Genomic DNA, 24,691 nt, shown 5'->3' with positions numbered 1-24,691 from the left:
ACAGGTTTTGCAGGCCAATAACACTGAAGAATCTGATCGATGGACGGCCGTCCTTTATGTCCTCACAGATAGGCGCCTGAGCGAAATCTTAACAAAGATGAGGCGACGCTGTGCATATATACACACTTGTCTTCACTGCCTGATCAGTTTTAGGCATAAGTGAAACGAGCGGCTGCATTTTGTGTCTGCACAATTCAACATAGACCAGCGATAAACGCTTGCCAAATTCTTGAATTTTAATCCAAGCCGACCGCGGCCCTTCCGCGACTTGTAGGCGTAGCGAGTCCGCATAGTTCGTGTCCGAAATTTTGGTGGTTGTGGACAGTGAAATAACAAGTCTTAGCACATTCAAAGGTCTTCGAATGTAGCTTTGGCAACAGTAACCGGAAATTGCTTATTATTTGCGTTACAGGGCGCGCATAGAATCAACGGGAAGCATTGGTGTGACCCAGACTGTCGACCAGTGCTTTAGGCGGCCGGAAGCAGTTGTCAAAGTCGCTCGTGGGTAAAAAATTTCGTTGAGCGGTCAGCGACCGTATTTCTGGATAAAGTCATTTAAAAGCAACTAATCTTCACGTCAGAGAAAGCAGGGAAAATTAGCGAGAAGCTGCGGTCCTACGCAAAGTTAACACTTCGGGTATCAAGTGTTTTCTAGTCGGCCGATAACGTCGGCGCTTTGTACAAGTTGTCGCACTGCGTAAACAAGCATGGGTCAACACGTAAAAAAGAGACAACTTTGTCAGTTATGACCAAAGCGCAGATTGTGTTTTATGTCATACGAACGAGCGCTCGCTTTTTGTAATCAGCGTTGTAAAAAGAGTACTTGAGTGCAGTCGTCCTCATCAGCGCATTCCTGTAGAAATTTCGCGCTCACGTGGTATATGCTCACTGGTGCACTTTTACCTTCAGGCATTCATTTAGCAAATACAGAACGTATATTCTAAAAGAAAAAAAAACAGCAGAAAAGCCAGCAGTGGATAGAAAAATACACCTCAACAGACGAATCAGTCGCGCGGTGCGGCTATGGACGTAGCGACGCCATGGCGACGGCTATTGATCAGTGCGGGCTGTGTTCGCGTTTTGAAGGGGTTCCAAAATCTCCAATGTCACTACAGAACCCTGTACACTAGAATGTCATTGAAAAACTTCGTGTAGCAGCCTATGTTCAGCAGTCGAGTTGAATGGCATTCGGTTGAAAGGCATTCGAAACTGTCGTGCAGCAGGATTATTAGACTGATAGCCGTTGCCTATGCATCATTTACAAAGGTAATCGCTAAGAGAATTGATCAAGACTGCGCTCAAGTAAGGGGGAAGGTTAGTTTGCGGAACTCGGAATTATAATCGTATGCGTTCACACCATGAATACAGTTATCGAGAAATGCGCAGAATATAACGAGCATCTGTATATAGCCTTCATGCATCACTAGAAACATTTAATTAAGTAGAAACTTTGGCGTCCCGGTAAACACGATCTAGAAGCTCTTCAACACAACGATAAAGATGGAACTCTTGAGAGCACAACTGGAGCAAAAACCGGTAGGGAATCGAAGTACATTACCATCAGTGCACATTAAGGAGCTCCAGGAGGTGGAAATTTTCGGAGCCTTTCACTACGGCATCCGTCATAGCCTGAGTCATTTTGAACGTTGAAACCCCATAAACCAAAATAGTTTTCTGCAGCGAATGTGGCAGCACCCCAGTGAAACTTCCCAAGCAGCGATTTCCTAGCTGACAGATTTCTGCTACAGAGCCCTTGCGCAATGACCGCGGACTCTCATGCGCTGCATCTCCTCGTGACGCGACATCATTATGCGGTGTTCTCCCATCACTGCAAATAGTAATAGACGAACTGACAATTTATTACTAGTGGACCATCTCCTAGATGGGGCAACGGCCTTGCTTGACTCACACGGCGGTTTAGCAGTGGCAGAACGTGGGCGAAGGCTGAGTTTAAAGCTCGCCGGAGAAATCTTAACGCTCAAGCGTGGATGCAAGAACGGGATTTTTAAAGCCTCGGTGCTTTAAGCTTAAAGCTTAAAGAATTGAAAAAAAAAATTCCTAACATCTTTTCGAGCTTGTTGAGCACACCGTGACTAGTTCGAAGAAGAAAAATATTTAAGGTGAGTACTGTGTTAATTAAGTTTAATGGTCTCGCCGAGCATGTTAAGCGCACCGTGATGAAGTTCCAAGAGAAAATTATCCAAGATGAGTACTTCGTTTATTAATTTTGATGGTCTCCCATCTGTCACACTTTGCTGGCTTTAACGTTGCACGGTAGTATTAGTTATAAGTAAGAACTTATTCATTAGCCTTCCTTCAAGCGCTGCCATACCACTATAGAAGAACGCAACGTAACTTTCACAGGAATTTTGTACTTTAAACAAAAATTCGAACATGTGCAGTAAATTTTTATACTACAGTTCTTTCCGGAACACGTTCTACTATATCGGAAAAAATTGACAATTGAAAAATTGTAACATAATGGTCGGAAATATTGAAGGTAATGGTCCATTCTTCTGATATGTTGCAAAATATATCATTTATAGTGTTTGCATCTATCGCATCGAACAGTTAAGACTGCCTTAGAAAACCAGCGGGGAACGTTTTTGACGATATAAAAAACGCTAATAGAAAAATAATGCGTGATTGCCTTCGGCTGATCTGAAGGAATAGCTATTCTTATATTGAAATATTGAATTTTTGCATTATATAAAAAAATTGCACTCATAAACGGTTACCTATTAAAAAATGATCTGTTCCACAGTTGTTGGGTATAAGTAATACCATTGGTCTTAAATTACTTATGGGCTCCAGAACAGACAAGGGAAGGGAATAGAGGTACTCCTTATGACACACATGAAGGACGCCGACGGTCCTTAAAGTAAGGAGCGTAGGGGTGTTCCTTTTTTTTAATTTGTTGTGTTGTTCAAGGCGTATCGTTTAAAGATAATACATTATAAAGCATAAGAACAAACAGGCACATGCCGACGGAGCGATCCGAACCCTCGACCACTGCATTTCGCGTCCTGTGCTCTACCAACTAAGGTACGGCGGCGGTTGTCGAATCGGTTTTCGTTCTTATTTATGTCGAGTGTAACCTAACGTCAGATGAATGGATGTAAAATAGCCGCGTCCTCTTCGAAGCGGCGTGGTGGCAGTTGCCGCCATTATCGGCTTTTTTTCTTTATTTTGGTTTAACTGTGCAATAAATAATATTAAAATTCGCTACTTGCTTCCAGTACGTTTTCCTACACTTATAACAATATGCAACCTCTCTGCTTTTGAGCCAGCAATCTTCCAGTCGCGTTTTGCTTACTTCCACCGCAGATTTATTTACATGACCGTTGTTGTCTCTAAACTCCAGGGCATCCGGAAGAGTGATTGTGCCTGCATCGACTTCCGGATGGATACCATCACATTTGAATACAGGTGCTCAAATATTTCTACAGATTTACCATACACACCACACATGTCGTCTTCTTTGTTGAAATTCTTTTTGTACCTGCGTGTTCTAAGACACCCTGGCCTGGCTTAAAAGAGTAGGGTACTGCCCCTTGAGTTATCATAGAAAGATATCTTCCGGAACTGCCTTTTGCATTGTCAATATACTTCTACACTGTTCTTTTTTTGCAATGAATTAATCCAATTTTTATCTTCCACATTTTTAACCTCTCGTTTAGTGCTCTTTCTTTCCCCGTCCTCGTGTCCGCCATAGTCAGTGGTCAGTTTCTCAGTTATTTTCCACTATTGGGAGTCAATGCTCGTTCTGTATAATTAATTAAATGCCTTAGATGCCCAACTAATAACGTCCAATATCCTCAGGCGTTCTTCATATAGTATTTTACTCTGAACTTCGCGTATTTCGAACGATGCCCAGCCCATATTGCCCTGTTCTGCCTTGTTGGTGGTTTTGCCGTGGGCACCTAGTGCCAATCTTCGAACACCTGCCTAATTTTTTTCTAATCTCCACTAGACTTCTGCCCTTTAGAACAAAACCGCATTCCCGAAAATAAGCTGCGGCACCGTTACTACTTTCTAATTGGCTCTCAGTACTTCACATTAGTTCTACCCCCATACCGCCTTATGTTTTGTTATCCCGGCATCTCTTCGCCGTTTCACCCTAAGAGACCATTCGTGCTTTTCCGTGTATATTCACCCTTCGTTTGCCCATATTCCGATATATTTTTCTTCGGCCACATTGTGTATTTCATGGCCTTGCATTATAAGCTCCTGATCAGTTGTATCGCTGAAAATCATCACACCTGACTTAATTGCGCTAAACCTGACACCTAGAGAGTCTCCCTCGTCTTCACAAGAACTAACCAGAGTTTGCAAATATTCTTGGCTATCTGCTGGCAGTATAGTCTCAACCGGAAGCATTAATCCGGGGAGCCATTGCTCAACGACCTTTATGCGTAATATTGTTACGAAGAAGACGAAGCTGGCAGTGGCGCGCGACGGAGCGCTCACGCTAGGCCAGCGGCCATTAAATCATCTCTTATCCATCGTTCACCACGCTTCATTCTTCGGCTGGCCGCCACGTTGCAATATGTACGAGAGATTACTTCTTTGTAGCCTTCTTTCCATATTTATTATATAAAGCGTGAACAGCAGCTGTGATATAGGAAAACCTTGCCTAAATCCCTTGTGTACCTCCACAGTTGTACTTTTTTATCTTCCCGTGTAATTTTGAACTTTATTATCTTGGTATACTTCCTGTAAAAAAACACCTACCTCATGCCGATGCCTTCATCATTTAATATGTTCCACAGGAGTTCCCATTTAACGTTGTCGTATGCACCGCTTATGTGCAGGAAGGCTGTTTTCCGCCTTAGTTATTCCTATGCAATGGGTAGGCACGAACAGGTTATCATCTAAGCGTCTACTCCTTCTGAACCCCTTCTGAAGATCTCCAAGTATCATGTTACTGTATATCCATGACTGCATTTTTAATTTCGGCGCCGGCATTGCCAGCCAGTATATAACAGATTTTATCATGATCGGTCGGAAGGATTTTATGTTCATCTGGAAATCGAGAGGGTTCACCAGCGACACCCACGTCCTTAGCTGCGGACTTAGTTCGTCCTGTATTACCACGAGTGTCACGTGGAACGTGATCGAACCGGCAGGCTAGAAACTGTGAGAACCCTATTCTGCTATTTATGACATCAAGACTGCCAGAAGCGAGGCCCTAGTTAAGCTACCGGGCTGACAAGTGCAAATTTGATCTTATCGATAGTGTGAAATAGGAGTGTATGGGTGTCGCCACGTGCGCTTGGCATTTGCGACATTTGCCGTCTTGCCTAGGCTCAATTGAGGAACACCTCGCGCAGGTTGAGAGTTTCGGCTGCTGAGAAGGAATGCACGAACTCCTATCCAAATCAAAGTGGGCACGTTTCCATAGAAGCAGAATGGTATACTGTTTCTGGGCTGTGTGATGTCAGAACGCACGAACAAACCCAAATTGATTGCAATTATTGCGGAATTCTCTGAATGCGCTCCTTTAGAGCATGTGTCCAAATTCGGCCCCTTATATTCTACATTCTACATTAACTTTCTGATGAATCAGTCTGGTCTACTACATTTAAAGAATACCGAGCTCTACTGGTGCGAAATAGGTTTGGTTACTCAAGAATGTTTTAACGAAAGCATCCGAGCGATAAGGTAACGGTTGCGACAACATTAAGCAGAAGCAATTTTCCCGGCACCCAAGGTACAACGAATGATTCAATTTATTACGAAAAAATCTAGTCATGTCCAAGACTTCCATAAGAAAACAGCAGTTTACCATAGAGAGCGAACAACTGGAGGTGGTAACAGAGTCCATCTCTGAGGTCCAAGGGGTGACCGGAGGTCTTGACTAGAAGAAAGAAAAAGCGTTAGATTAAGAAGGGTGAAATGTGTTTGGCAGGCGTTCTCAACCCATGAATGCCAACTGTAAATTAGAAAAGCAGCTCTAATCTGCACTCTAGTAGAGGAAGTGACGTTGAGGCTAACGAAAGGTTTTGTGGGGTTTAACGTCCCAAAGCGACTAAGGCTATGAGAGACGCCGTAGTGAGGGGCTCCGGAAATTTCGACCACCTGGGGTTCTTTAACGTGCACTGACATCGCACAGTACACGGGTCTCTAGAATTTCTCCTCCAAAAAAATTTTAGCCGCCGCGGCCGGGACCGAACCCGCGTCTTTTGGGTCAGCAGCCGAGCACCATAGCCACTGAGCCACCGCGGCGGCTAAGCTAACGAAAGGGTTGGGAAGTTACTTAGGATTTTAAATTAGGCAGATGGAGCTATGGGGAACAATAGTTTGGGGTAAAATTACCAATAGGGAAAAGGGTACTGCTATTTAGAGAACACACATGGGGTAATGGTACAATGCTTTGAGTGAAGAGGAAATAGAGAAGAACCGGACATATTCATTATCAAAACGATCATCAGTAGTAGTGTGACTACGCTTGCGGCGGGACAAAGGCCTCACCGTGTCTCTGCAATTAACCCTGTTCTTTGCCACTATCTTCACGGAAAACGTTTTGATCTCATCCGCCCACGTGTCTTTCTGCCGCCCGGTGCTATGCTTGCCTTCATTTGGAATGAAGTCCGCTACATTTAACGACCATCGGTTATCTTTCCTTTGCATTACATGCCCTGCCCAAGACGATTTTTTCTTCTTGGTTTTCTATAGGACGTAGTTAATGCGCCTTTGTTCCCTGACCCCCTCTACTCGCTTGCTCCGTATCCGTGGGGTAAAAGACTAGTATGTCATGAAGTCACTTTGGCCGAAACACACTTGCAAGTTCGGTTTCGTTGTTCCCGTTGTTTTAAAGTAGTTATTATGTTTATTTTAAGAAAGAATGGCATCTCGTGCCTGCGAGAGGGGTTTTAAACAATGTGATGTGATTATGAGCTGAAAATTTTCAAAAAAACCCCGTAGCTAAACGCCATACTTAACATTTTCTGTTCCATAGCTCGCTGCATTGTGCTCAAATTAAGCTCAACCCTTCTCGTCAGCCTCCACGTTTCGACCCAATGGAAAGTACTGGTAAGGTAGAGCTGTCATATACTTTTCTCTTGAAAGGATACTGGTAAACTGCCATGCCAGGTTTGAGAGCACCTGCCAAATACGCTCTAAGCCGTTCTTATTTTTCCTCGTTATTTCACTCTTGTCGAGCACGACGTATATTACAAAAAACGGATCCCCGACTGCCCGTTAGATTAGCAGAATGTGTTCGATAAGAAGCAAGAATTAGCAGAGAACCGCAGGGGTTTGTGTGGAAATGTTGGATTAGCAAATATGTTGAGATATAACGACCGCAGCTGACACAAGGGCCGGATAATAGGAGGTCACGGAGAGGTTCCTTACTCGTGCAAAAGACGTAGCTGTTCTGCGGCTGATAATGGTGTATCTCCAGAAAGAGAGGCATTTGAAAGAGGTCATTGTGTGGCAATCCGAAACAGTGGCTCTTGCAATTAAGGTAAAGGACAAATGACCACTGAAGCGTACGAAGGGACTCAGCAGTGCGCGGAAGGTCGTAAGTGGTGTGGTCGGGCGAAGTAGACGTCAGCAGTTAGTTCTGACCTGAGCTTCATTTGGAACTTGCACCTTTTGTAAAATGTCTCGAGTGGTAAATGAAGCACGAGAAGAAAACTGAGTGGCAAGACAAAGTTGCTTTCAGAAAGCGTGGTAACAATTTATCCGACTGCAGCTTTTTTTTCTTCTTCTATCTTGCAAAAAGGAAAAAGGCCAATCGAAAATTGCATGTGTTATTTTGAGATGCTGAGCTCGCGGTGAGCATTGTACTACCTGCAAGAACAAAAAATATCAGTCGTGGAAGTCATCGCACTCTATCATTTCTTCCTCGTTTATGGGATGACGAATAGTCGGCTGCGCAATGGCAAAACAATAATAAAATATCCAATTCCACATGCTTAAAACCACTGTAGGTGCTCCACAAGAATTAGTTAACAACTCAGTGTGGTATTGCCCCGCAAGCTACTGTGAAATCAAGCTCTGTGCAAAATTAGTAATGTGGGGTCTCGGTTTATCCTGTGTGGCATATTTCTTGTGTCTGCTTGTAGCGTCCCATGGTGCCAGATGTGAGTATCCATGCTGCAGGTGGCAATTTTTTATTGTTATTGTTCATACAGAAAATTAAAAGAATACTCGCTTTAGGAAGCATGTGTTCTTACTCCAGCACAATAAACAGATAGATCAGGCTTTGATGGATTCTTAGTGCAGTTTTCGGTGAGGTAAGGCTAAGGCGAGTACGGAGGCCAGGTAGGAGATTATAATTTTCTTTAAAATTTTCGGCGTGTATGTTGTGTTGCATAAAAATATAGCGTGTGCAGTAGTGCAGTTTGTTTCAAAAGGATTTTGTAAAAGAGGCAGTGTTATCAGCTGATTACTGCAGATCGGATAGAATGTTCGGTAAAGAACTACGAAAGCTCTTTTAGATGGGTGTTTTCTCAGTGCTGATTTCCTAATCGGGCTTTCCATTCACAGAAACATTCCATCACTAGTTCCGTTCCTGGATGGGGTATCGGCATAGTCACTGAAGCACTGGAAGCGCAAAGCTTTGGTACTCACCAATGATTTTGATTATCAACCAAGCCTTTATTACTGCAGTACCAAGGTCTCTTATAATAAGAAAACCCCGGCTTAAGGATCAATATCTGCTTTTCCTGTGCTTATACCTTCCAGTGCCGACATATCAGGCCATCGTTTATCCGAAGTTGTTCGATGGACGCAAAGACGAAGGTGTGAGAGTCTTGAAGATAAATGAAGCCTTAACTCTCAACCTGGAACAGAGCTCTATCCTCCACGAAGACTTTTTCATACGAACATATCGCCAAGGTGTTCCTCAGCATACATACGTAAGGAATTGTTCCTACTCCTAGAAAGTGCGACAGTGTGGGACCACGCGTTTCTGCCTCGTGAAGATAAATTTTCTCGCAATCTTACTACATTTTGCAACAAACTAACAACTAAGCTCAGTGGTTACGGTGTTTCGCTGCTGACCCGAAATTTCCCGTCTCGAACCTGGCCACGGCAGTCACTCCGTGACTCACAGGCCACGTCACCATCATCAGCCTGACTACGCCCACTGTAGGGCTAGAATCTATCCCATGTTTCTCCAATTAACCTTGCCCTTAGCCGGTTGCAGCCACCGTATTCCCGCAAACTTAATCTCATCCGCCCACCTAGATTTCTGCAGCCTCCTATTACGCTTCCCTTCACTTGCAATCCCTTCCGTTACCCTTAAGTGCCAACGGTTATCTTGCCTTTCTATTACATTCCCTGCCAACGCCTATTTCTTCCTCTTGATTTCAACTTGGATGTCATTAACCCGCGTTTGTTCCCTCACGCACTCCGCCCGCTCAACTTTAACGCTTGACTTTAACGTGCCTGCTAAAGTCAAGGCGCGTTAAGGAACCCCTGGTGGTAAAAATTATTCGGAGCCCTTCACTACGGCGTCCCTCACAGCCTGAGTCGCTTTGGGACGTGAAGGACATAAAACAAAACGCGGACCTGTATTGCGGCAGTCAGTTCCCGCAACAGCCGAATTTCTTCCGGAGCGCTTCATTAACTCGACCGACGTAACTGCTTGGAAACAGGAAAAAAAATTATTGCTTTTGTTTCTGTGACGCTAACGCATTTCTTTTGGCAACGATTTTATCAGTGTTTACCTTTATATGGGATGTTCCTCAACGATTTCGAAGGTGCTCACCATCGCGTATAGAGCTGTTACAGCCCATAGCTGGTTTCTTAAATATCGTGTTGCAGTCAACTAAAATACACATTGTATGACGAGCCCTTGAAATTCTTCGCATTTGTCCGAATATCTTCTCTTTCTTTTAATGATAGACCGTTGAAATACGAGTGTTTAGTCGTTGCTTTGAAATCGCAAACACGGTGTGCCATTTAAGATAATTAAAATTCGTCCTGACAAAAATTCTTCTTGTGTTTGTGACAACAATATCGCATAGCTTTTTCGGTACTAAGCTAAAAATAGGCAATATTTTATACTTTCAATTCTATATATCAACCACATTGCTGTATTCATCATTCACTTGATGTATGAAGGTCTTAATTAGTTGTCTTTATTTAATGTTTCTAATTTCGAAATGATGTTAGCAGCAGTGCTGCACAAGCAAGGGGGGCTACATCACGTTCAGTGGGAATAAATTGACGAAAGCTTTTACAAAAGTATGATCAACAACCGAAACTTAGACAGTTCCACTCTTCAATTGTGAGCATAAAAAAGGGGGGTTCTGGAATATCTTAGTGTGCGCAAAGCACGGGATTGTAACACTCGATTGGTTGATTCTACGTGAACTGTGTTCTGAGGGGGAAATATAACATTCGCACGGCTAACCAGGTCTGTTCTAATAGCTCAGACAAAGCAATTTTAATACGGCAATCTTTCGGCCTACGTGGAGGAGTCTAGAATCAGTCGCTGCAACCTATCGCAGATTGACGAATAAGATCTGCAGTGCGATACAACAAATCTAACCTCATGGCGCTGATTTCATTTTACTTCTGGAATGTCCTTGAACATTGTGGGTCCCATAGTGCGGAAGCGCACTCATGGACTGGGCGAAGTAGAGTGCAGTTTGCCTCCAGTTTAGCACTTAACGAATAACGTTTAAATTTTTTTTTGCGAAAGAAGTACACTTTAATAAATTCGTTTTTGCAGATGTTCTTAAAATGCTTATTCAATGTTAAAAAACCCTTCATAGAAATTTCAGTTTTTCTCATGCTAATTTCAAGTATACTGTGTGTTTCGCCTATCGTGGTTGCATTCTTAGCAAGCTATTATTCACTATCTACTGTTTGTCCATGTCTCGCGCTCAAAATTTTGACACTGCGATGGGTTAATTGTGCATTTTTGTTCAGCGCTGGCGCTGCTTAAACTCCTCTGCTTGTGCGGAAGAACTGGGGCACGAGTTACCGCAGGAAGAGCTGTAGTGGTAGGCCTAGATTTAAGAACTGCTAATGCAAACATGAAAATATTACACACTTAAATAACTGTGGCAGTGTGTGGTGTTGGTGACGAATAAAACTTCGTTCTGCTTTTTAACGCTTTGGACGTGGTGCTTCGTTATTTTGTCTAGTGTGCATGTTTTCATCGCATAATACTTGTCGCCTGTCTAGATTGATTACTTTTTTATTTGCTTCAGTATGACGTCGAAGCCTTGCAGGAAAATTTTTACCACGACAAAAGACGACTCGCGGCTGTTTTTCTGTCGGAAGAAGAGGGCACGCTGAAAGTGGTACGAATTAATCTACTTTTTTTACTTTATTTTTGTTGGTTGCGTACATTTGTAGTTTACTAAAAATTCTCCAGAACTGAGCTAGCTTGATAGGAGCAGAGTTATGATAACCCAATTTATTACCGTGCAAGAACTCAAGCTGTCATTTTCGTGTAATAAATAATGCGGCCTAATGGCATTTTACCCGATTCAGAATGTTACTTACGGGTGATGGACGTGTCACACTGGTATGTCCCTAGAAAATAATAATGTGCATTCTACATATCTTTGTGTGCGGGAAGTTACTGCTACCGTTTGGTATTTCGGAAACCACGTTAGTATTATCTGTCGCCTTCAATCAGGTTCACTAACATCAGCGTAGAATTAGGCCAGAAGCAAACCATTCGCAAGGCCTCCCGCGAAACTGCAATGCACCTTTGCTGCAGACGCCACACTGCAGTGGTATTGCTGCTTCAAAGCAGGGTGGCAGGAAGTAACCAATTGGATTGTGTCCATCAGTGTCATACGGAGAAGGAGATGTGCGCTCAGCGACAAAAGAGGCCTTTGTGGATTATATTCCACCGCATCTAGAATTTGATATTGGATGTTCTGATCGGCCACTACAATTCACCAATTGCAACCAATTACCGCACTGCTAAACTTTCAAATTGGTTCTACAGATCGTATTTATATTTCCTGCCGATCAAGTTATCTCACACTATATATGACGCCTGTCATTAGATGCCGCAAGAAAAATAATTTTATTTTGAAAAGCCTTTTTCGCGGAGTTAATGTTCCAGCGAACACCCGGCTGAGATGGATTAGTGACACTGCGCGCACATTGCCTAGAGGAAACAAGGGCGTTTTTGACACACGCTTACGCTGCATTCAGCTCCAAACTCCTCACTCTGACTCGGCAGCGCTGGATTCGCTAGCACTCTCACTGGCATCACCGCTTCCTCGCATCCAAGCTGTTAATGAAATTTGCACTACTCTTAAAGGAAACGTGCGGAAAATTTTCGCTTCGGAACAAGTTGCAATCTTTCCATGGTACATTGTATGCCTGAACGTGGTTCTCAATAATAGCATTATTCTGTTTGCTCTAATAATGACTATGCTCGTATTTGGCGTTAGAGTTCTTCGTACTCAGCCGCAAGCTGATTGCACGCTGACCGATGCCGTCGTCATGATATGAAAGGACAGACAGCATGAGCTCATCCTATCGTTTTCCCCGCAGGAAGGGGTCGTTGGTCCCAATTTGAAGATCAAGCCCATCGTCGGCGCGGAGCGCTCGGAAAATGGCTTGCATCCACATATGCTTGAAGCTATTGAAGACTCCGGTTCCAACAATGTTTATGGTGTGTGCAAATTATTGTGAAATTTATGAATACAGATTAGTCTTAATAGAGCTCGGTTGTTATTCATTGCAAGCAAACTGGACCATACGCAGCATCATATTGGTAAAATGTTTAGGGGAATCCCCCACCTTGGCTTAGATTTGTAATAATAATTACTCTACTAACCCAATCGCAGTGGATGACAAGGAGCAATTACATCCTTATTACTAATCTGCTCCACCTCGGAGGATTCTTCTAAACATTTCTCCAACACTGTTCTCACTTCGAGCTTAGTTGGTACAGTGACTGCTCCGAAGAAACGGTGGTCCCGGGCTCGAACCCCAGACCAGGACGAATTTTTCTTTGAGTATAAAGTTTCACGAAAAGCTGTAGAGCTTCCTTTGTCGCCGTATGGTTCCGCTTGCTTGAATGCCAATAACTATTAATCGCTTATTAGAGTATTAAGTTGTCGGTTGCACCATGTTTGCTCAGTGGCTTGCACTAAGGCAAATATAAAAGAAATGAGACTCACTGCAGAAATTTTTGGCTTCTATTTAAGGGTTCAGGATTGACAATAGGAAAAACAGATGCACCTGTCAAAGTACTCATGTACTTTCACGTTCCAGGTAAAATTCCGGACGAAAGACCAATGCTAGCATCTGCACGCTCCGATGGTTTTGATCCAGGTAAAGCGATTTCAGACCGTAGCGACTCACTGTATACAAGATATGACGCTATCATTTCAGATAAATACAGCGTACAAGAAGTGAACCCTGAGTTGTTTGTGGTTGTGGACTCAACTTTTCAAACGCAATTCAATAGCACAAAGCTTATGATGAAATACCTATTTATAGAATTCAATGTTGTAAGTTGCGATTTCATACTAAATGCAAATCTTAGCAAATTGCACCCGTTAAGTACTTTTTTGTTCACTTTTCAGGTAAACATACGCTACCTAACAGTGACGAATCCCAAAATTAAGCTCACATTCCGAGGCCTTGAGCTTAGCGACGTAAGTATTTATTCATTTCATCTGGTTGTATATACCAGAGTGATTTGCACCTTTGGGAATGTTTTCCGGCTTTAGTAATTCGTACTTGGGGTTTAGGTTATTTTCTGCTTATTGACTAAAATTAAGTGCACAACATCTTATTTGTCAGTAGCATGGGTTAAATGGGGATTTAAGAAGGTTGCACGCAGTACGGAAAGCATAAGAGCGATAGGTATCGAATTAGCGATCATCTCCCTGAAGAAAGTTTCGACGCAATTGGTGTACCACCTGCAACATCTATGATTGAAAGCGGACCTGTCAGAGTTCTGTCTTAATTCACACAGCAGACTGAGCCAGACAAAAAAAATTACTGGCCGGGAACATGCTCCGTCCAGAAGAAATCTCCTGGCTCAGTAATTTTTTTTTTAGCCATCCGCTCCCCATTTCAAGGCACGATACTCCGCTGCCTCTAGCCGGCCAAGCCGGCCGTCTCTTTTATGCGGTTTGCCTTTGAACGCCGTCAAGTTTACGTCTAGCCAACGACAGCCCTTCAGGATTGACTTCAAGCGGGCCACACGATGTCGCGTAGCGGAATTTGCTCGAGATGCGGGCAACAGATGCCGCCGAGAAGCATGGGAATTGTGTCGTTTCTAAAATATGATTTGTTAGTCATCAAATCGCTTCTCGAATCCTCCACGGCATTTCTGACAACAGGAGTATGCGGCTTACCCTAGGCAACCGATACTGAACCAGTCGGAAGATGCGGCATACAACTGTGGGGCATTTTTTGTGTTCTCATCTCACAATGGATAAGCATTAGAAAAGCCATGCTGCTAAGCCATTCGATAGTAAAACTTGGTGCTGGGTTAGTTGGTTATACATTATTTGAGACAGGTAAGCGCCAAAGAAAGACGAACACAAGGCGAGAAGACGACGATATACGACGACGACACAGAAGCGCTCTTCTGTGTTGTGTCGTCGTCTTCTCGGCTTGTGCCCGTCTTTCTTTGGCACTTACCTCTCTCAACGCCATGCCAATTTAGGAATTTATTGCCCAAGTGTGCTTTTTTGGTTTTGCTTCATGCAATCGAATGTGTTGATGCAATCCTCGCGACTTGGTTCGCTTCTAAAGGCGGTCTGTCATTTTGTGCATTTACGTCCTTGGCATACTAACCGGAGGATGCATTATTCTGAGTGCCTTTGAATAATTGATTTATGCATGGACTTCTACGTCACACAGCAACATAAGAGGCTCGGAAACGTGTATTAGCTGAGGACTCGTGGATAACAACGACCGCCTGATACTCTTTCGCCTAGACTACAAGCAATATTACGGCGTTTTTCGCACGTATCTGTCGTAAAATGGCAGTCATGACCGTAAAAAACTCCAAACGTTAGGTTTAGCAATATAATTGAATAATAACTAGGATACTGCGTTGGATCTCCCAGTAAAGAAGGGAATAGTAAACAAAAATGTATCTTCACAGAAAAGAAAAGTGCAGAGAAGAGCGGATATTTCAGCTTGTAGGTAACCAATGATCGTAGAGCAAATAGAAGAAACAGTCTGGGTTGGAGGTAGAAAAAAGGAGAAAATCAGTACTCTTGTATTGTACTCTTTTCCTGTCCGTTTTGTTACACATGTCACAGGTGTGTGCTATTTCTTTTATGTCAATGAAAAAAGAAATTTTTGCCGCAGCAGAAGACCGCAGCCGCTTAATAATGTTAGAGCTGAAGCACATGTTAAGACGCGTGGCGGAAAACTTAAAAGGGCTTCATCTTTCCAACATTGCAATCCTTTGCTTAGGGTCAGTTAATTGATGCTACAGGCTGCCTTCACAGTGCGCACTGATTCTAAAATGTGAATTGAAAACCGCAATGTTAAGAAAACAGCTGTTAAATCAAGATCACTTAGAGGCCTTGTCTTAAAAGGTCAGTATGTCTGAGAGGGTGACTAATCGAGTTAGTTGGTGCGTACAGATCGTTGTCGGAAGCAGTGTAATCAACAGAGACAAATAGAAACAGAGAAGTGTGAGTGCTAGAGGAATAATTTTATCACGAATGCCTTCTTCATCCGTGAAAAGATCATCCTTGTCTATCTCTCTGCGTATCTCGGAGTGCTGGTTATCGATCTCTGCTCCCAGTTTACAAGCTTCATATGATATGAATGGCATGATTGCTGTCGAAAAGTTCGACAAGATATTTGTTTGTAGTTTGGAACAGGATCCTTTATCAAGAAAAATCGTTTGTAACAACAAAATTTTTTGTAGTAGCGCGCTGCCGCTTGTCGTAGCGACACAATGACAGAAAAATAAAACAACTCCATAGAAATATACTACAATACGGCAGACAAATCTCTTCTTAAAAGAAGACGAGAAAACTGTGTTATGTTTCGTATTACCCTGTCGACTTTTGTTATTGGTATATGACTTTAGTTTTGCTTATAGTCTCGACAGGAAGCACAATACTACAGCTACCTATCATCATCTACGGAAATAGACGGCCTCAAGTCCATTTATAACATTGCAAATTTTGTAGGAGCCAACAACGAGACTTACGGGGCATATGACATGGTTTACTTTCTAACAGGGTAAGTGCGAAGAATCCCTGCTCTCTCTCTCTCTCGAGCAGCTTTGCATTCATGGAATCGAATGACAAACAAAGCAGCGCCTTTTAAGCTTTCTTCTTGCTTGATTATGTTTTTCTGCACTGGTTCACATGAAAACATGGTATATGTTACGCGCGACAAGCAATACTTCGGCTATGGAAACCAAATGAAGAGGACCGGCAATAAAGTTGAAAACAAGACAAACAGGAGTAGTTCAGGCACAATTTCTTACTCACCAGCGAGCAGGAAAATAATCTTCAGTGGCTAGTATTTATGCACAATATAACCTATGAGTTCTAAGTTTTGTCAGTCATTATTTTTTGTGGCGATATGAAACGCAGCTCTGATTTGTTACCCTTGAGTAACTGTCACTTTTAACGGGTGTATGGTAGGCACATTTTACATCGCGTGATAACAGTAACATCTAATAAGTTTGCAATGTAAACTTTTGAAGGATTCAAGAAATGGTGTATATTTATGCATGCATGAAAACTGCTCTTCGCATTCATATAAATACAGATCCTAAAATTCCCGCAAAAGTGCGTGATTGCCAGCTTCAGTAGGTCGTAGAAGAACCTTCAGGATGCCATTAAACTAGGATGTTATTACAGTGGAACCCGAACGTATCGAACACCAAGAGATTCGAGAAATAGCTTGGTATATCCATAACACGATTTATAAGAAATGGTATTAAATAAGCGTTCCTGTAACCTAGCCGCAAGAATACATACGGCCAACCCAAGCGATGCAACTCATGCAGCGACGCGACGGCGCCGACGTGTTAGCCTAACTGCCGCTAGGTTTTGCTAGGACTCACCTGTTCTCCAACAAAGGCGCTGCGATGATATTTGCACCAACATTGGCTATCATGAGATGTCTAATGACGTTCCCACAACACCGTAAATACTGCCCATCTAAATTAAGATTTAATGATTTAAAAAAAATGACAAGCGTAGTCCACAAATTTCATTATTGTAAATCGGCTTTGCGGTCAGGCGGCACAGTAAGAAAAACTATGATTTTTACGTTGAAACTTAGAGATTGAGGCATTCAAAAACAGTTCGACTGTATTGTTTCTGCAAGGCGCCTGTCTTCTGAGATTTGAATGTGCAAGTTTTCAACACTATTTCTCTAATTGCGCATACGAAATCGCGGCATTCGGCATGAAGTCCCTCCCTGATGTGACGCTACTGTTGCGTATGGAGCTTCGACAGTCAAGAGCGGGGCGTTACAGGTGACGGTTACAAATTTTCACTCTAGGCCAAAAGTGTGCTATCGCTTCGCATGACCGAAGAAGTAGTCTAGAGAGGCAGTACGTCTAATGACCCACTCAAGAGGCAATCGCTTAAACAAACCGCACTGGTCCCACGTTGCACGCACAGTGATTCTTCAGTTTCGCTTACCAGGATCGAAAAGTTATCAACTTAGCCTACGCCTGCACCTCGACATTCTTCTCAAGTGAAGCGCCCCTCGTACCTAGGAGAAGCCTCATGCTGAGGGCCGCGCCCTTAGATGCATAATTACACAGTTTTGGCTGAAATTTTAGACGTTCATATCTCAGGGCACAGCCGTGTTACTAAAACTGCACAAAGTAGAATAGTGTTCGAATGCGACTGTCTTTAAGATTTGAACACAAACCTGCAAACTTATTGCCGCAAATAAAAGTTAATAATGAACACAAGTTTTCCTCACTGTTTTTGTCAGCCTGGCCGCATAACCTCTTCCACAATAATGACTTTTGTGTACTGCTCTTTTGTATCTTTTTTTAATCATTGAAGCCAAAAATTTGAACACCCTGTATAAAAACCTCAATATAACTGCGGTGCAACTGGTTTGTCGAACGCCTACGGAAGCAAAGGATGCCAAGCAACGCTAGCCTACAAGATTTAGTTAGCTCGGCTTCACCGCATCAGAGCGAAGTCGGCGCGGAAAATGAGTGCAAGGAATCGGTAGAGTCGTCCTTTAGAACACCCCATGCTAATCTCGTCATGTGGTTTCACAGCACTTGCACCTCCGGCAGGTGCAAAAGCCCGCGCAACCGACCAGTGTCCGTGTGCAAAGAGTGATAGAAGAGAGCGGTTATGAGAAGCACAATTTGCAGGAGAGCGGAGCGCCGTTTCATATATATAACGACAGGCAATATTGGAGCTCGATATACAACGGGACTTTTTCCATAAGTTTACAATCGATTTTCAGCAGGAAACTTTGTGTTCGATAGAACCAACGACTGTTAATATCCGCGCTCTATATATTCATCATCATTTATTGAACCCCTAAAGATCCCGTGGGGGGGGGGGGGGGGAGACAGTGGTGTGAAGCGGTCATAAGAAGGGATGTAAACATAAAAAAGCCTAAGAAAAATAACAAGAATAACAAGGATTATTCGAGCTCGACTGTATAAACCTTATCTTATAAAAGACAACATGTATTAACAATTGGTGCTCTGCAAAATATCAGTCAAAATCTAGCTTATCCATGTGATGGGCCATTGACATTTTCTTGATAAACTTGGAGAAGCGAAACTGGAACCTCTTCGTCGACGTCTGCTAATTCTGCGCAACTACAGGGCGCATACTGAGAAAAATATTTACTTGCTGTTCCAGATGCGACATGGTGGCCATAGGAGGAGGCCGAAGAGACAGCAGTTTGGAAGGTAAGCGCAACAGGTAAAAGATTGTTGAGCCCATTGCCAGTGTGACGCCATTACTAATTGGAATGTTTCCACTGGTAGCCTATTTTCATGCTCTTCTATATCAGTGGCAAAATGCCGAAGTAGAATAATATTTTTTAATTTTTTAAGCCCTTGGTAAAATGAACGGTGGTACAAAGGCTTCATACCTTTACGAGAAAGAAAAACGACTCTACTGGAATGTACCTTTACACGTCGATAACATTCTGCTCTTATGGTCTGTTATCTAGTCGAAGCCCAGCCAGGCCCGCAATGTTAGGCTTCGTATCACGTGGACCACATTGGGTCACCAAATGGTTGTTTTATAAAAAAAATCATTAGCTAACGTTAAAAATGTAAACAGTGTATTGCATGACGAAACTGGATATTGTAAAGTATCCTTATTTCACAATAAATCATCTGATCAAATATCAATGCCATCATTTTTGCATGGCTTTCTTTGTACGTGATGTAGCCAAATTTTGAAAGCAAGGGAAGCATTTAAAGATACGACGAATCCACTGCACACTGTGTGCATTGCGTGAGGCCATTACGCAATTTGGGGGTGAAGTGATGACCGGCAGAAGAAATCCGTCACACTGATATTATTGTCTTCCCTGAAGAGAACCCAAATGACAGCCGTCGCCTTCATCTTATTTCGTCTGCTTAAAAACGATGAACCGAACGGGTAAACAAAGTGATTCAGTTGCTATTACCACTACCAACGACACAGAGAAAAAGCTTTTAGTGCGTCATCGCGATTCTACGCTGCAAAAACAAACAACCCTAGTACAAAACATCGCACTTATTCAGACGAAGAGAACATCTTTGAAGGATATTACTTACCGCGAGTCAACTCTAGTGATTAATCTTGCGGGTGTGTATCTCTTTCAGGGTACGCCTTTGTGGCATCTGCATGCACACACCGTCGGCAGCAGCTCGGCGAAGACAGTGCTTACACGTACCGGGGGATTCGCATAATGGCCCATGAAGTCGGACACACGTGAGTGCGATTTGCTTCACAGCGGAACATCCATAACAGGCCGTCTGCATATTCTGTGGGACTCGAGACTGGGCATCGACACATGTTTGGAAATGGAGAGAAAAATGGAGAGAAAAGGGTCTGTAACTGTATCACTTCGACAATGGTTGAACCGCATGATGGCCGTCTGGAGCTTTGCTGGCTGTGGCTCGTTGAACTTGCTTAGTTGAATAATTTATTGAGCGAAGGAGGTGCTTGCTGCGCGGTTCCTTCACTCCGACGATGGTCTAGCTAGCGCCATCGACGGAAGTTACGCATAACTGGACGTAGCCAAAAATATTGGTGCAATATAAAAAAAAGTTCTTGTCGTGACTATTTCATCTTTGAAATAAGCAGTTATGTTAAAAATATAACTCCAATATGTAGTATTAGCTGTGAACTGTACTCTTTTCGGAATCTATGAACTGAAATCGGATCGTATATTCCGCTACGTAGACAAGAAGGCGTGTGTCGCCTCTGCGGGTTCGGCACCATTGACAAGATACTTTTTGCGAAGCATAACATTTGCCGTAATTGCGGTACAAGAAAAACTGGGCGTTATTCGACAGTAGTTCTCGCTATTCTACAATATTTCTCGGCAATCCCATTCGCCCCTTTTTCTGAGCAGGAAGCACGCCCACGGAATCTGTTTCAGGTTTCTACAGTCCCGTGAACCTTCGGAGTGTAGGCCTGCATATACGTGCATTGTGCTCATAATTGCTCTCTCGGTGACTCTACTGAGCAGGTTGAGACTCAAATCTGTACATCAACTTTTCCTTGCGCGCTTCAGAGGTGACGACTGAGCAACTTTTGAGCAGAGGCACCTGAACCAGCTACGACAATTTCAAACGGCGTAAAAACACATGCGCACGGATACAATAATTTCGGAGAAATCGGGTCGCCTCTGACTTAGCAGAGATATAAGGCGTCTTGCTAATGGTTTTAAACGAAAACCACAACAAAATGTTACAAAGTTTTCGGGGCATGACGTCTTGCTTGCTGATGCACGAAATCTGAAAGTTAAAAGGAGACCTAAATGCTATGAGTACAATTCACGCAAATGTGGAGGTCAGTATCACTTGTTGCGAATAAAGCACCCTGTGTGTTGGGGCAACAGTATTGTGATCATGTGGACGTAACAAGTGCTTGCAGTCACTCTTTGCAGAGAAATTGTCAGGGTTGGGATGGTTTGGTTTATTGGTTTATTGGCGTTTAACGTCGCAAAGCGACTCAGGCTATGAGAGACGCCGTAGTGAAGGTCTCCGGAAATTTCGACCACCTGGGGTTCTTTAACGTGCACTGACATCGCACAGTACACGGGCCTCTGGAATTTCGCCTCCATCGAAATTCAGCCGCCGCGGCCGGGATGCAATACGCGTCTTTCGGGCCAGCAGCCGAGCGCTCTAATCTTAGATTCTTAACAAATGTATACCGTGCAATGTACATCAAAACGGAATTTCTAGAAATTCTTGATGGAACAAAATGGTTGGAATTGCTTCAGTTTGGGAGAATATTTAAGAACTTGGAGGCGACTTGATAAAAAGTGATTTTAATCCGCATGCTTTTTCTTGTTTGTCTATGTGTGTGCAAGCGTACTGTATGTTAGGTACTCGCTTCATGGGAGAAAAAAAAAATTTCTGCTATGAAGCCAGTGGATGTTCGGCTCGGGATTGCAGTTGCACCGACGTAGAGCATGAAGTGCAATTTGAAACATCGCATGATTGAATTTTGTTGTTTTCTTTCAGGTTGGGATGTCCCCATGATGGCACCTCTGTTGAGGGTTACGTTAAAGCCTTCCATCCCGATTCTACGCGATGTCCATGGGAAGATGGCTACATTATGAGTTACATTCAAGATGATGGCAGAAGCATGCAGTTTTCATCCTGCTGTAACTATATGGTATCTCTGATGACCTGGTATGAACGTGCTGTGAAGGGCAAAATTTTTGCTCTTCTATTTCGGGAAGGCAAACATTTGTATTTTAGATTGTAATGTACATTTTTTGTCTTTGCCTGGCCTATAGCAAATGCTGCATTCAGCTGTTTGTTGCAGTTAATTTGTCTCGGGTCCATACCAAGTATTGCGCTCAGATGTTTGAAAGCAAACACATGTAAATACTGAGGAGCTTAATTTATAACGCTAACTTAAATGCCAATACGCGATAATGATAGATATTATTAAATATTTTCGCCTAATGTGCAACTTGATCTTTAAATGGCATCCAAGTACGGTGAGTTTTATCGCACGCACACAAAAGTACCCATGTACGTTCCAACAAATTTGCTGATATAGGCTGGCTAACAAAGACGAGTTTCTAAAGTTCAGCACGCTTGATCTGCTGCCAGAATTCACATTAGAGCACTGCGTTATTAACTTGACTGAACAAGCTATGGAGCAATTTGATTTACTTTAATAAGGAATGCACAGATTTGTGCTCTCCTCAACCATTTGCGGGAAGCTTCTCCGGCTCCCTGTAGTACCGTTTGTGTATGCGGTTCAGCAAACTGACAGAGAGAGAGATAGAAAAAGGGACATTCTCTATGACTGTTCCCGAAAATGAATGGGGATGAATCAAGCAGGATATCTTTTGAGGATAGTGTATTTTCTCTCCACGAGGCACTTCGAATAACCGAGTAACTCTAGTGGAGTGAATGTTGTTTGAGCCTTCGGCCCGATTGTGCTCGAAAATGAAGGCTCCAATTGTGAGCAGCAGAGTCTTTTAACAAGATGACTAAGTCCTGAAACGTTAAGAACCTCCCTTTCACTTAAACACTAAACGCGTGTTTCCACACAAGCTAAACAGTTATTCAGAACTACACTGTAGTTCTCAAGTTGTCCTCTCAAGTTGTCCAGCAGGAAAAAAAACTAATGTCCAGAGATTGCACGAGGTGATAATAGACGGACGTTGGGTTACAAATACATTAGGCGCTGGACATCTAATATGAAGCTAGTCGTTTGCTGTGTTGCTTTCATACTCAAGGCTGTTAATGCGTTGTTTTGGCACTGAAAATATCTTGCATTCGCTAATTGATACTTTTTGCGTTACTTGCCGACATTCACTGGTTTCTTCCGCCTAAGATGTTTTATTTGCCATGAATACCTATAGAGGGGCACAAAAGGGTGGATACAAGGACTGAACAAAAAAAAAATATGAAGACGCGAAAGAAAGGAGAAAATAAAGCAGACGCATACCATGAACGCACGGTGAATTTATGAAGTGGACTAAGTCGACCTGGTGCGTTCATTTTGGCGGATACGACCGAACAGCGCTGAAAGATTGCACGGCAGAAAAGAAGGCATAAGCGTTCACTAGCAACTAATGTATTTATTCAGACAAGAAAGGCAGCAATATAAAAGAAACGTGAGAAAAAGTTCCACCGAACAGTTATCATAAAAGAATGAACAAGCAGGAAGTATCACATAGCGTCACTGGTTAAGAAATTACACTTCTATATTGAGAAAAGAACTATTAATGTACCAACAGTGTACTTTAAACGATGGAACCTCACATCTGCATCACTGTCAATGACAAGCACATTGATTTCTTCTTCGTTAGCTTAGGATCAGTGCCCAGGAAAAACTTTCATTTCCTATGCCGAGATGGTGATTTGAGTAACAAATAAAGAAAAAATTATTTTAGCGTCCGTACACAGCTTTCGACTTTGACAACCGTACAAAGCTTTTGACTTTGACATTTAATGAAGACGTTTTTAATTTTGACTATCCTTTGGTTTCTTTCCCTTCACGTTCATCATGTCATGTTACGTAGCAAGGTTATCCTCTTTTCTACCGATTAGTACATCAGTGCTTCAGCACTGTGACAAAACTTCATCCTGCATCTACAAAAGATTTCTGTTCTTTTTTCATATCTCTCACAACGATTATGATTAGTTCTACCAAAAAGCTCTTAAGTCGAAACTTGAAAGTCGAAATTGATAACCTACCGGATGACTGTGTGTCGCCAATTTTGTTTAGTTCAGAGAACTTAGAAGGTCTTACACATGAAGGCATTTACACATCCAGGTCAAAAGCGGCAGCTTGCTTGCATCGAAACGACTCGAGAACGAAAAAGAACTTGAAGTGGCTGAAAGTGGTTCGACTGCCAGGAGATATATTGAGCCTAAACAAGCAATGTCGGCTTACGTATCCAACTCTGCATAATACTTACTACATGGCGGTAAGCAATTCCGGATCTCCGTTCTGAGAGTAAAAATTCTTTTGTTATTGAATTGTTATCAATATTTTTCGCCACATACGTTTTGTTTTCGCAGAAACTCGGAATTCATCGCTGCATAGCTCAGTGCTATGTTCCAGGCGAGCAGTTCCAAGCCTCTGACTCTCATTGGCCTATGTTGCTGATAGATGGCTCACCATGCGATGAAAAAAAAGAATGGGTATGCGCTGATGCCTTCATCTTCTTGCCTTTCAAGAAGATTAGGGGACGTATTTCATGGGAGGAAAGGGTGGTAATGTCTATGCATTTAGAAAAACTAGAATAGGAATTCAAAATAATTAATTTGTGAACACAAGAAATACTCATGCCATAAAAACGACACTAATAGCATTGCTTTCTGCTGATTACAAGGTTTTGCATGAAGAAATTATAAAAGGATTATGGCATGTCACTTTTCAACCAATGGAACAGGCTGTTGTGAGGAAGGGGTGTGGAAAGGGATAGAGAAATGCATAACAAATAAAGAGCTACTGGACGTATATTGTCTCACCCTGAAAACGCATTTGATTCGGCTCAAATATAACAACTCAAAGCGTCAAAGCATTAAACGAGCTGTGTAAGTCTTCGTAAATATGCTGGAAACTATACA

The 24,691-nt window shown here is 42.7% G+C and overlaps 1 protein-coding gene across 1 annotated transcript; it reads left to right on the top strand.

Moving 5' to 3' along the window:
* The first annotated feature begins 5,753 nt into the window (after positions 1-5,753).
* Positions 5,754-24,367, top strand: LOC149328574 (venom metalloproteinase BumaMPs1-like). Its single transcript, XM_089559026.1, has 13 exons — positions 5,754-5,853; positions 8,695-8,867; positions 11,175-11,267; positions 12,484-12,604; positions 13,210-13,269; positions 13,330-13,448; positions 13,524-13,595; positions 16,019-16,161; positions 18,783-18,832; positions 19,742-19,850; positions 21,614-21,784; positions 23,892-24,045; positions 24,140-24,367. The coding sequence occupies exons 1-13, from the start codon at positions 5,754-5,756 to the stop codon at positions 24,365-24,367; spliced, it is 1,593 nt and encodes a 530-aa protein (XP_089415152.1).
* Positions 24,368-24,691: the final 324 nt, after the last annotated feature.

This window comes from Amblyomma mixtum, chromosome 9, assembly GCF_055824585.1.
Source record: "Amblyomma mixtum isolate Tamu chromosome 9, ASM5582458v1, whole genome shotgun sequence".
Classification (NCBI taxonomy): Eukaryota; Metazoa; Arthropoda; class Arachnida; order Ixodida; family Ixodidae; genus Amblyomma; species Amblyomma mixtum.
This window is presented reverse-complemented; position numbering and strand designations above follow the sequence as displayed.

Bases quoted from the DNA above. Each gene is read 5' to 3' on its own strand.
- LOC149328574 (XM_089559026.1), top strand. From the start codon at position 5,754: ATGTCCAAGACTTCCATAAGAAAACAGCAGTTTACCATAGAGAGCGAA. The intron at 16,162-18,782 runs GTAAGTGCGAAG...TTGCTGTTCCAG, and splicing joins ATGGTTTACTTTCTAACAGG to ATGCGACATGGTGGCCATAG. The intron at 18,833-19,741 runs GTAAGCGCAACA...TATCTCTTTCAG, and splicing joins AAGAGACAGCAGTTTGGAAG to GGTACGCCTTTGTGGCATCT.